General features: G+C 34.5%; 1 protein-coding gene across 1 annotated transcript; it reads right to left on the reverse strand.

Moving 5' to 3' along the window:
• Nucleotides 1–5,354: 5,354 nt before the first annotated feature.
• Nucleotides 5,355–10,087, reverse strand: LOC114739162 (G-type lectin S-receptor-like serine/threonine-protein kinase At1g11410). Its single transcript, XM_028927215.1, has 7 exons — nucleotides 8,761–10,087; nucleotides 8,503–8,634; nucleotides 7,378–7,556; nucleotides 6,952–7,162; nucleotides 6,205–6,442; nucleotides 5,963–6,113; nucleotides 5,355–5,805 (listed from the first exon to the last, which is right to left on the reverse strand). Exons 1-7 carry the CDS (start codon nucleotides 10,085–10,087, stop codon nucleotides 5,506–5,508), a joined length of 2,538 nt encoding a protein of 845 aa, XP_028783048.1. The 3' UTR covers nucleotides 5,355–5,505.
• Between the last annotated feature and the right edge of the window lie 1,843 nt (nucleotides 10,088–11,930).

The following is an 11,930-nucleotide window of genomic DNA, read 5'->3' on the forward strand; positions in this document are numbered from 1 at the left end:
CCTGGATCCCGTCCTAAATCTCCAGCAGATGTCCATAACCTTGCCAGAAGCACTATGTTCTACTGGCTCCACTGTGTTTTTATAGACGCTGGAATTCACCTTTATCCTCAGCACTTTGATGCCGATGCCATTTACCTCACTGTTCCCATCATTAAAGGACATATACCAGAGGAACTTTTATGGTATATCTAGTCTGTCTCAGCCAATTATACCTGTGCCATAGCCTTCTCAATTGTAGTCGTCCATGATCACCTGAATGACTTCAGAAATGGAAATTCTCCTCTTACCCACACTCTTTGAGATGCTTGCTCCTCTTCCCTACTGGGAGGAAAACTTTAGAAAATTCTCAAGGAACATAATATCCGGGACTTACCAACTCCCAAACAAAAGATTTTTTTGTGTGTATACCCTTTTCAGGAACTATGGTATAAGTGCTAACCAGAGGCTCTACACAGACAACCATCTGATCTTTCAAGTCACCACCCCCTCATGGCCAAGAAAGGAAGCATTATTAATGGAAAAAATTTGGAAGACATTAACCGCACACATAACCAGCCTGACATGGGAGAGGACACGTTCATGTCTATCTCTTGGACCTTTCCCTCCAAGCTCAGCTCACCATTAGCCAGCAGCACAACACTTGAAGAATTCCAGAGAGATTTCATCATGAGTGCTATCAGACCTCCAACAAATAGGTCACAGGTCCCTCCACAGACAGAAACCTCTGAAGACCCTTATGATGAAGACTCACAAATTCAACTCACTCAGCCTAAAGGACTCTATCTCCCTCAGCCAAGTTTCCAGCCACAACTCCCCATTCCTTGCAGGAAAATCCCAGGATCCTAACCAAGATGACCCTAATCCAGAGCTCAAAGACTACTACTGCACAAGGAGACACTATGACTCAGATGACCCTAACCCAGAAGGCATCATGAACATATCCCTTAGCCATGAGCCTATCTATAAAGACTAGGGAACATCATCATCAGAAAATCTCCTTGTGGGACCAGCTAGATTCCTACTTTATGTCGCCATCTACTATTTCAAAAAATAATTTTATTATTATTTTGAATTATCCTGACTAAAATTTTATTGTTATTATTATTATTATTTATAAAATTTAGTTATTTTATTTTATTTTTTTAAAAAATTTAGTATTTTATTTATAATTTTATAAATATGAAATCTGTTAAAATTTTAATCTTTCGATTAGGACGTGAAGTGGATGAAAATGGAGGAGGGGCAATTGGAGACCAGTGTCTTCAAAACCAGACCGGACGGTTTGACCGTCAACCGGAGATGAGGGCGGCTTGAGCCATGCTTGAAAACCGTCTTTGATGTTAAGCCGTTTTGAGACGGGATAAGCCAGCTTTTCGATCGGAAACCGCTATTAGTTCGGGAATCGGAACTGTTTTGGAATAACCGACCGGCCCAAGTTCTGCTTAAAATGACAGTCACCGGAGATGAAGAAGAAAGAAAGACAGAAGAAGAAGAAAGAGAAGGGAAGAGAAAGAAAACGCAGTGCAATAGAAGAGAGAGAAGTATCAAACCCATTTACTGACTACTACGGCAAATGGGTTCATCTTTTCTAGAACTCGAAAAACGTGTTGTCATTAAAGAAATAATATATTATATTATCCACGTTTTCGCTGACTTTACTCTTGCATTTCTGCACTTTTTCGTTCTTTTTTTTTTTGGTGAATTCTGTTTTTTCCAGTTATACTTAGACATCTTGCAAAAAAAATGTATTTTTAACCGTTTTTTTTTCAAATTTGTTTTTTTACCCAGACTATCTTTGCTTTTTTCACTCTTATGATCTTATTATATCTTTTTATAATAGGATATACTTACACATGTTGAAATATTTGAAGTGCCAAACATTTTTCATACCATCTCATTTCTTATGTTATATTTGTTATAATATAATTATAATTATAAACAAGCTTAATTTTTATCATTATGTATATATAAATATTTTTATTTAATTATTATGTCACCAGTCCAACCACCGATCTAATCGATTTGACCGGATGAACCATGACCCGTTAGGTTTTCCAGTTTGACATCGGCCCGGGTTTTAATACATTACTGGAGACGCCTTTTCCCATTTTTTCAGTCGTGCCAGCGAGAGCAGGGTTAAGAAGCTTCAGTCGTCGTTCGCCGTCCTTGTCGGTCCGTCGCCGGTGAGCATGTCGAGGCCTCTGCATGTTGCTGCTGTATGCGGCCGAACCTGAGTTCCGTTCTGCGTCTTCAGCTTGTCTTCTTCTTCCTCTGATTCGATCGACGCTTCTGCGGGTATAGGTGTGCACTGAGCTTCGGTCTTTTTTCCATTTCGTTTTTTGTCAATATGATCAAAGGGCGTGGGCCCGAATTCCTTCTTCTTTGCAGTTGCGACTTCATCTTCTTCTTCTGCCTCTTACGCCGCCGCTGTGCCGAGGTCGTTGGAGTTTTCTTTCTCTTCTTTTCTGCGGCTGCGTTCGTCATCTTCTTCCTTCTTCCTGGCTACCGCAAGACGTTATATGTGTGGGTAATATCGAACCGTTCTCCTGCATTGCTGTCACGTTGATTGGATTTATCTGTATATTTAAAACCTCTCAATTCTGATTGTTTGCGGCGATTCTTGCGTGGGGGGCTAAGGTAATTTTCTTTCCCTTACAGCTGCGCATCTGGAATAAGATTGAAATTTGGGGTTTTATTTGGCTTTAGTATTGGGGAAGAAAGCTTGCTTGAATGGGCATTTTGCTGAAATCTTACATTGTTGCAAGAAAGAAGACATGGGTTCTGTTTATTTATAAGTTAAATATTGTTAAAAGATTTAATTAAGGAGACTTTGTGATCTATACTAGACGTTTGAAGTTGTTTGGATAGTAATATGAGATAATATATTGATTGTTTTATGACTTGATTTAGCATGCACATAAGGTGTTTGTTAAAAAGTTTGGAAGGAAATTATAAACAAATGAGTAGTTAATTGTGAGTAGAGTTATATGGGTTAATTATAGTGTGTAAATTTATTTGATTTTCATGTTATAGCAAGCGGATTCCTTTCTTCACAACTCTAGACATTTATGGATTAAGATTCGTGAGTGGAGGTTAGTTGCATATGTTAGAAGAGAGTTGGACATATAAATTGGATTTTATTTTGTGTCGGTAAGAAAGTATTAGTTTGAGGTAGTAAATGAAATAGCAGTAGAAGTTTGTGTTGGTAGAAGTTTATGATTCTATGTTTAGATGGTTGCTTAACTCATTAATTAAAATCTTGTGATGAGATATTATGATCTCTCATAGAAAATCTTGTGATGAGATATTATGAATCTCTCATAGAAAATTTTAATGGAATAATAATGACTTTGTGTTGGTCATTAAGTTATGTACTGGGGGCTTAGTAGGCAAGTGAATAGCATCTCAATAATTTTTACAAATGATATTTTTACTACTTGCTATACTTTTAATTAAACTACCAAATTTCTTAAACAATGCTTCATCAAGGCAAATTTGTTTGGAATTACATCATTTTGTCATTGATATTTAAATATATAATTAATAAGAATTTTATTTAATGTTATTTGTTCTTCATTTTATTTATATTGAACACTCGTGCATGGAAATTGGAGGAAATTCTGAGATATGATTTGTAAGCTTTCATGCCGAAGTCTTGTAAAATGTTCTTTCATGAGCTTTTATTATGTGAAGTTTTTTTATTTTTCCCCGCTGTGGTAATTTAATTCTACACATGCTTGAAAACGTTTTTTGAGAACTAAGCACAGAACACTGGTTGCTAATATTAGTACTATTAGTCATTGACGTGCCATGATTAAAACATAGCTAGCTTGATAATCGTAGGCGCATCATTGATGCTTGATATTTGTGGGCACGTCATTTGTGCTTGTTATTTGTGGGCATTGTTCTTATGCTTGTTTTCATTGCTTCAAGTCATGCTTTAATTGGTTATATACCATGCGCTTGTCCAAGCTTGTTGTTTTGTTTTGTTTTGTTTAAGTCCTTTTAAATAATGAGATTTTATATTATTCGTGAATTGAACTTTTATAGATAAGTTGTTTTATTATATATTTAATTTTGTTCATTTAATAGTCTTATATATAATTTCATTTTTGCTTATGATTGTATACTTTAGAAGTTGAAAATAATTGTTATGTTTTTATGTTATACAGAGGCATATATGTTTAATCTATTTCTTTCAATATTTATTTAATTTCTATAATAGGGATGTTAATCATTAGAAAATATTTATGGCCTTAAATAGTGTAGGTGACCTTATTGCTCCAACAGATTGGTGGGGCGATTCCTTGCTCATTTTGAACTAACATATAGTTAATGTAAGGTTAAACTTATGTACTCTTCTGGTCCTAAATATAAGACCCTTATACTAGTGTGTATAAGGGTCTTATATTTAGGATCGGAGGAGTATTTACTTTTGTAATTTAGGTGCTCCATATAGGTCATAGACTGGATCATCGCCTTATTTATGTGTTGGATGGTTGTTGATCTGGGGTGGAGCTCTTTTTAACTGAATTGTACTATCAAAACCTCTGCAGGAAGTTGCTATTTTGTTCTGCATATATAATTGAGAGATTTATATATTACAGGCTTAAGGGATATGGGCTTCTTATATTTCAGGCTAGTCACTCCTAAATTTTCAAGACGTGGCGTAGCAAGTTTCATTTACTTGTAGATTTTCCATAGAAAAACAATTGAACTTACAAATTTAAGTGAACATGCAAAGCCTAGTGGTTAATTGGGTTTGAGAGGACTTAACTCCTCTAAAGTTCACGAAGTTTGAGCAAATATGAGCCATTGATAAAATGAAGTTACAAGATCATGCCATGTAATAAATGTGGTGATGCTTTGCTTTAATGAGTCCAACGCTGTAAATTGTGGTGCCAAAGGCTTCCAATATTCCCTCCAATTTATGTGCTGCACTATATGTTGTTCTCTAAAGTTAAGAGACTAACAGCAAACACAGCTTTAGCAAAATCTTCAACACAGAAAATGATTCAGCCTGATCAAAACCTTCTAGCTGATGTTAGGATGGTTAAGATCAATTCCATAACAAGAGAGTAGTATCACATTCACACATTAGGACTCAAATTTCCTTATCACCCATTAGCACGCAACCTACTAGTGATGCCCATTTTCTTATCACCCACTAGGACTCAAAGTTCGATTCCTTAGAATATACTCTTTTTGATACTATATGTAGGAGCTAGTTAGGATATTTACTTAAAATATACAGAACACTTCTTAGTTGCCACCATCGGCATCACTGGCAAACTCGAGAACCTACTGATTGCTGCCCATGACGGATAGTCGGAGATAAAGGAGGCGTATTGACATTCTAATATGATTTCCTTTTTTGGGAATCAGAAGTGTTGTGGCTAATATGTAAACATTTGTACACTACACATGTTGATACAAAATTAAGGATAATAAGTATAGGAAGACCTAGGATCATAAAATGCTTCCCTGTCATATGCCACGTCATGTTTATCTAGCACTGATTGTCGTACCAGTAATTTCGTTTACAGAAGGATCTTTAGATGTTGAAGATTCTGAAAGCTCTGCATTCGAATTGAATAGGAATGCAGGTCTTCGAGGTGAGGGGAGGGACACTTCATTGCCAAGCATGTAGATTACTTCTGACATGGAAGGCCTATAGGAGGCATTTTCTTGCACACACAACAGCCCAATATGTATACATCTTCGGGCTAAGTCAATTGGATATGCTTCACCAAGTATTGGATCCACTATGTCCAAGGATTTTTCTTCTCTCCACATCTCCCATACCTACCAAAAAAATTGCAATATCATTTCATTATTTGGGGAAAAAAAATACCCATCAAAATTTTGAAGCCAATATTTCTAGGGCTTTCAAATTAAATGAGAGGAAATGAAACGGATCAATGATTATTTGAATTTCATCCTCTTGTATCTTTAGTCTTACATGTCCAATTAAATTTACAGATGATCTTTCTTTATCGTGATCTGTATTTCTTTTTCCACAAATAATCTCTATCAACAGAATCCCAAAACTGAAAACATCAGACTTTGTTGAATATTGTCCTTCCATTGCATATTCTGGAGACATATAGCCACTGCAATAAGAAACATAGTTATGACATGAGATTGTTATTGAACTGAGTTGGTGATTTTATTTAAAAGTATGCATAAGACTTTTGTTCTTACTATGTCCCAACAATTCGTTTTGTATTTGCTTGGATTTGATCCTCTCCAAATATTCTAGCCATTCCAAAATCTGAAATTTTGGGATTCATTGCGAGGTCTAAAAGGACATTGCTAGCTTTAAGATCTCTATGGATTATTTTCAACCTTGAATCTTGATGAAGATAGAGAATGCCTCGAGCAATTCCAATGATGATGTGAAAACGTGTATCCCAATCTAGTGATGATCTTCTATCCCTATCTGCAATGAACCTTAATAGCTTCTTAACATTGAAAATGTTGGAAACCTTATCTTGATATATCAAACACATACAAATTAAACAGGGAAAATTTCATTTTATAGGACCAAATGAGAGACATATTTGTATGATGGGTCAAATGGAAAATCCTTAAAAATTGAGCAAAAATTACAAAATCAGCAAGAAGACAAGCAAAATAATCAACATTGCAGCAAATTTTTTTCTCTCTAGTTCTGTTCCTTGTTTTCATCCTTGATACATGCTGAACACAAATGCTTTGAGCCGTTTCGTAGTACGACCTTAGTTTTTTTTCCCAAAAAAAAAAAATTCTTTATTGACAATGTTTATGATATGTGAAAAATCATGGACAGACACCGAATATAATGAAATGACAATCTAATGAAGTAATATGCAATTTGCCTCTTCTCTAATTTATTGAGGTATGTTAATTGAAAGTGTGATATCTGAAAGCAATATTAGTCTAGAGAAAGAGAAGGAGAAGAACACGCACCAAAAAGAAAGAAGTCCAAGCTTTTGTTGGGTAGGTATTCATATATCAGCATCCTTTCTTTCTTATGAATGCAATAACCAAGCAACTTTACAAGATTCCTGTGTTGCAATCTTCCAATCACCTTAATTTCATTCTTGAACTCTTGAGTTCCTTGTCTGGAACCTTGAGACAATCTTTTCACTGCTATCTCTTGTCCATTAAATAATGAGCCCTGAAAATTAAAAGGTAGTCACAATCCAGATAAGCAATTAATCATGAAAAAAATCTTACAATAAATGAGCAGCAGGGCGAATTGGAAATGACAAGATGTGATGCAAAAACTGAGAACAGGTCATGACGTATTAACAACTCAATAAATTTTTTGGTGATTAGATTGTGTGTACAAGAGTGCACAGAAATATTTTCATTTTTAAATATTTAACTTACCTTGTACACAGAACCAAATCCACCTTGCCCCAATCGGTTCTCATTGGAGAATTTATTTGTTGCAACCATTATGGTTTTAATGCTGAAACATGGTAAGCTTGGTTGTGCTCTATTTTCATCATGGTGCTGCTCTTCTATTGGAGAATCTATTTTCATTTGTTCTTCAGTTATTTCACCACCTAAACATGGCGAAAATGAGAGGTTGGAATAACGCTAAGAAAATTTGAATAATATTAACAGTAGAACAAAAAGATACCCAAAAACTAATGCCTTCAATATCAGATAAAAAAAATTTAGCCACGGGAAAAAAAAACCCATTTAATTATCCGACGGCAACATACATACATACATCCATGTATTTTAATTAGTTTCGTGGGGTCAAAGAAAAAGGGGATGAGTTGCAAAAGATTAACAAATCAATGATAGGTAGATCCAAAACAAAAAAAGGAAAAAGAAATCTAAAAAAGAGCTACAAGTATCGGTTCAAAACCATTGCAAAAAAAAAAAAAAAATCGCAAAAAGGAATCTCAGTTGCGTATATATATAGAGAGAGAGAGTTATATTTGAAAATTAAACGCTTTATTTACAATTTAAACTCATGAATCTACAGTTGTTTGAATCAATATTTACAAAAGAAAAAAAATTATCAGAAGTAATTGTCAATAATTCGCTCTTTTTTTGGGTCCATCAGGCCAATATAGCTACCATTTGTAGCAACGACAAATTTTATAGGAGAATTAACAGAATAGTTATGGTACAAAATAATAACGATTCATTTGTTATTAAGATTTATTAGTATTTTTTTTCCTTGAGCCTTGATTATAATTCTCCTATATATTATTCGTTCTGTAGCTCCTTTTCCTTTCATCATTTCCCTAAATTCACTTTAAGATGATTATTTTTATTGAAACATAACTTGTTTCTGAGAAAATAAATAAATAAAGGGCGAATTACAATCAAATTCTAAAGAAGAAAAATAATTATTAAAAAGTTCCAATAACAATCCAAGTAATCTGTAACGACAAATTTGAAAATAAAAAATATAATATTTGAGACTTATTTTGTAATTATTTTTCTTTCTTGAGTCCTTGTTATAATTCTCACATAAATGAAAGAAGTAGTCACCTGTTATTTTCCTTGTCCGAGAGCAATAAGCACACAAGGCAATTAGAAGAACAATCACAGCGAAAGTAGTTACTGGAATTCCCACCATCCCAGACTTTGGCAGCGTTCCTTTTGATTTCTTGGCATAATTTGCTGAGAAAATTAAATGGAAACAAAGTGATCTTTAAGACAAAGGAAAAAGAAATTAAAACCAGTAAAAGAAATGAAGAAGGAAAAGTCACACACACACTATATATATAAACACAAACACATACATACCAAGTTCAACAGCATCAACACGAACATATAAATCATGGCCTTCTTCACTTAATACCGTTGTGTCCAGCAAATCTCCATGCCAAGTCAAGCACCCACTTCCGCCATTTCTCACATCTGAAGCTGCATAGCCATTACAAGTACAATTTCTCAAGCACTCTTGCTCACAATCCTCCATTCTCAAACCCTGCTGAAAATTGGCTATCGAAGTATCTGGAATCTTCACACCGTCTACTTTAATGAAGCCTTCTCCATTATTCCCACACAAAGATGGTCCTTTCTTCCTCACACAACCAGCTGATTCATCGTTCGTGTACCACTCATTAGGGTTACTAGGTTCAAACCCAGGTAGGCAAAAACACTTGTTGTAAGCATAGTTGAAAGAATCACACTTGCTGTTGGCTCCACAAGTTCCGTAGGTTTCACAATTGCTTGCTGGGTGTGTCCCATATAGCTTCCAATCATTTGTGTCATGATCCCATTTATGTGTTTGCATGTAGCCCGTTGAAACAACTCCGACCCGAAAGATGGCGGTAGGATCAACGGCGTGATATGTGAGTCCGGCAGAATTATCATCGTCTGTGATAGTAAGGTTTAAAGCATATGACAGTTCTCTTTTCATAGATGGCAAACCCACAAATATTTCGCCATTGAAGAACCCACCTCGCCACAATGGAACTTTTTTATTGTACAGAAAAACTTGATCTTTCCCAGATGTGTTGGACCTGAATGAGATATTTCCTGTTCCTGGATCATCTTCTGTCTTCCATGACTGCAACAACCAGTTCTGACCAGTTCTTTTGTTGAAACCCAGTTTGGCATATGGAAGAAGGGTGTCAGTGAGATGATCAAAGCTTTGCCACAACACATTTTTGGAGTAATTATTTTGAATCAGAACGAGATTACCTAAATCAGTGAGCTGAGCCATAACTGTATTACTTGGAACAGGGACAGAAACATTCGAGGACCAAATGGGCAAGTTGGTAGAGTTCTGGCGGAGGACGAGATTTCCATTATTTGGGTTGAGGAAGAGAACTCCAGAAGAGTCATTTATGGGATTATCTCTATTGGCAACCCAAACAACAGTTTGCTTTGGCAAGTTATAGTACCAGATTCCAACAAAGCGAAAGGCAGATTTGCCTGGAGAGAAGAAGCCAAGAGCAAATTTTCTTCCTTTAGAAATGACAAGCTCTCCATTATCGCTAAAGGGTTTGCCAATGGTTATGGCGTCAGAAGAAAAAGCTGCACAAAACAAGAAGCAGTAATTGAAGAATAAGATTAGATATATGAAAATCAGCCTCATAGCTATCTTCGTTCTCAGAACTTCCATTACTAGTGGTATACAAATTGTAGCCGATGATACTCCTTGTATAAAAGGTGAGGAGTAGTTTTCTTATTTTTCTCCTGCATTACATGATTTTTAGATCTATATAATTGAAAAAATGGAGAGTAAAACTCATCAATACATAAAGGTCAATCACTATTTATTTTTTTAGTAAGAGAAAGTTTAGGAGAGTTGGTTTCATGTGTTGACCAGAGTTAGGACATACTTACAAGTTGAAAGAGTGTTTATAGAGATATTCACAAATTGCCTACTAACAAAGTCCTCATATAGGCAGTTGGATTTAAACTCACGATTTTGTGAGTTATGAGGCAGCTCTTTACTAACTAGACTAACTCTTGATGGCATAAGTTATAAATAATGTTAATTAATTTTTTTTAAAAGACAAATTATTCATCGACATTGGAGTTTCCGCATGGGAGGCCAAGTATTGATAACCATTTGAGATTTCAAATCCAATCATCAATGTGGACACCCAAGACTATGCTATTTGCTTCTTTAAGAAAAAATATATGGCATCTAATTCTTAATATATATATATATATATGAGTTAGTTGAAAAATTATATTTAGTCATAAATATAAGATTTTAAATAATTTTGTCTCTCATATTTAATCCTTTGGTCATAAATGTAGGAAATAGTTGATGAGTTAGTTTTGGCTTTAAATGCAAGACCTTAATCTATTTTATTTATCATATTGATCAAATTTCTTCAAATTAATTTATCTAATTTATTTACAAATTGATATATAATACAATGTTACACAGGAGTATTTGAGGGAAATCAAGTTATATTTGTCATAATCAATTAATTAATTAATTTTTTTAATGTATTTAAATTTAATAAATAGGTAGCAGGAGGTTTTAGAAACATCTACTTGCTTGTGCGAATATATATATATATATATAATAATATAAAATATCTGCTTGCATGGACAACCTCCAGAGATATCGCTGTCCGAGTCAATTACAAGTTATTGCGAGCCACTGAAACGTTTCGTGAATCATTACGAGTCAAGTCTTTAGAGGCATCATTGTCCGTCCGAGTCAACAGAAGAAGGAGTGAAAGAAACCATATCGGTTTGTTAGTGTCATAATTCAAACATTGCGATGAGGTCGGAGGAAGTTTTTCCAACTTTGCATGCTCATTCCTTGAATTAAAAGCTGTCTCATTCAGACGACTTCTTCATCGGTGACTGTCCAAGTAAACACACCGAATTATAAATAAGGAAACTGTCATGAAGTCTCGAGAAATAAATACACTACCTCCAGTCCTAAATATAAAAACTATTGACTAATTTGAATAGATTAAGAAAACAAGTTAATTTAGTTATTTGCAATAAATATGCGCTATCTTTTCTAAAATATCCTTACCAATCAAGTTTATTAGTTAGAACTACCATTATTAGAAGAACTATCTTAAGAAAAAATAAATAAATATAAGAAACAAAATGATTGAGATTTTATATTTAGAATCAAAATAAAAATCAAAGAAGATCTAATATTAAAAACTGAGTTAGTAATTGTTAACAAGTCTCTATGATACAAAGCAGCTAGCATATAATGACCAGTTTCAATATAGAAAATGGTAACTATTCGCTTGTTATTAAGATATTTCGGTAATTTTGTTCTTTTCTTAGGAATTCATAATAATTCTCCCTTGAATTATTGTATTAATCCCAAAAAAAAAATCTTTGAGGGCAGATATTTTATCATCCTTATGTGGACCTACTTAATTCGAATTATTGGAATCTAATAGGTTTGATAGAACCTGAAATGGCCCTGGAGATAGAGGGCGTTAAATTAATGTTTTATGAAGGGCCATAGTGTG

The sequence above is a fragment of the Neltuma alba genome, unplaced genomic scaffold (assembly GCF_004799145.2).
Source record: "Neltuma alba isolate B1F8T4 unplaced genomic scaffold, ASM479914v2 tig00013790_pilon, whole genome shotgun sequence".
NCBI classification, from domain to species: domain Eukaryota; kingdom Viridiplantae; phylum Streptophyta; class Magnoliopsida; order Fabales; family Fabaceae; genus Neltuma; species Neltuma alba.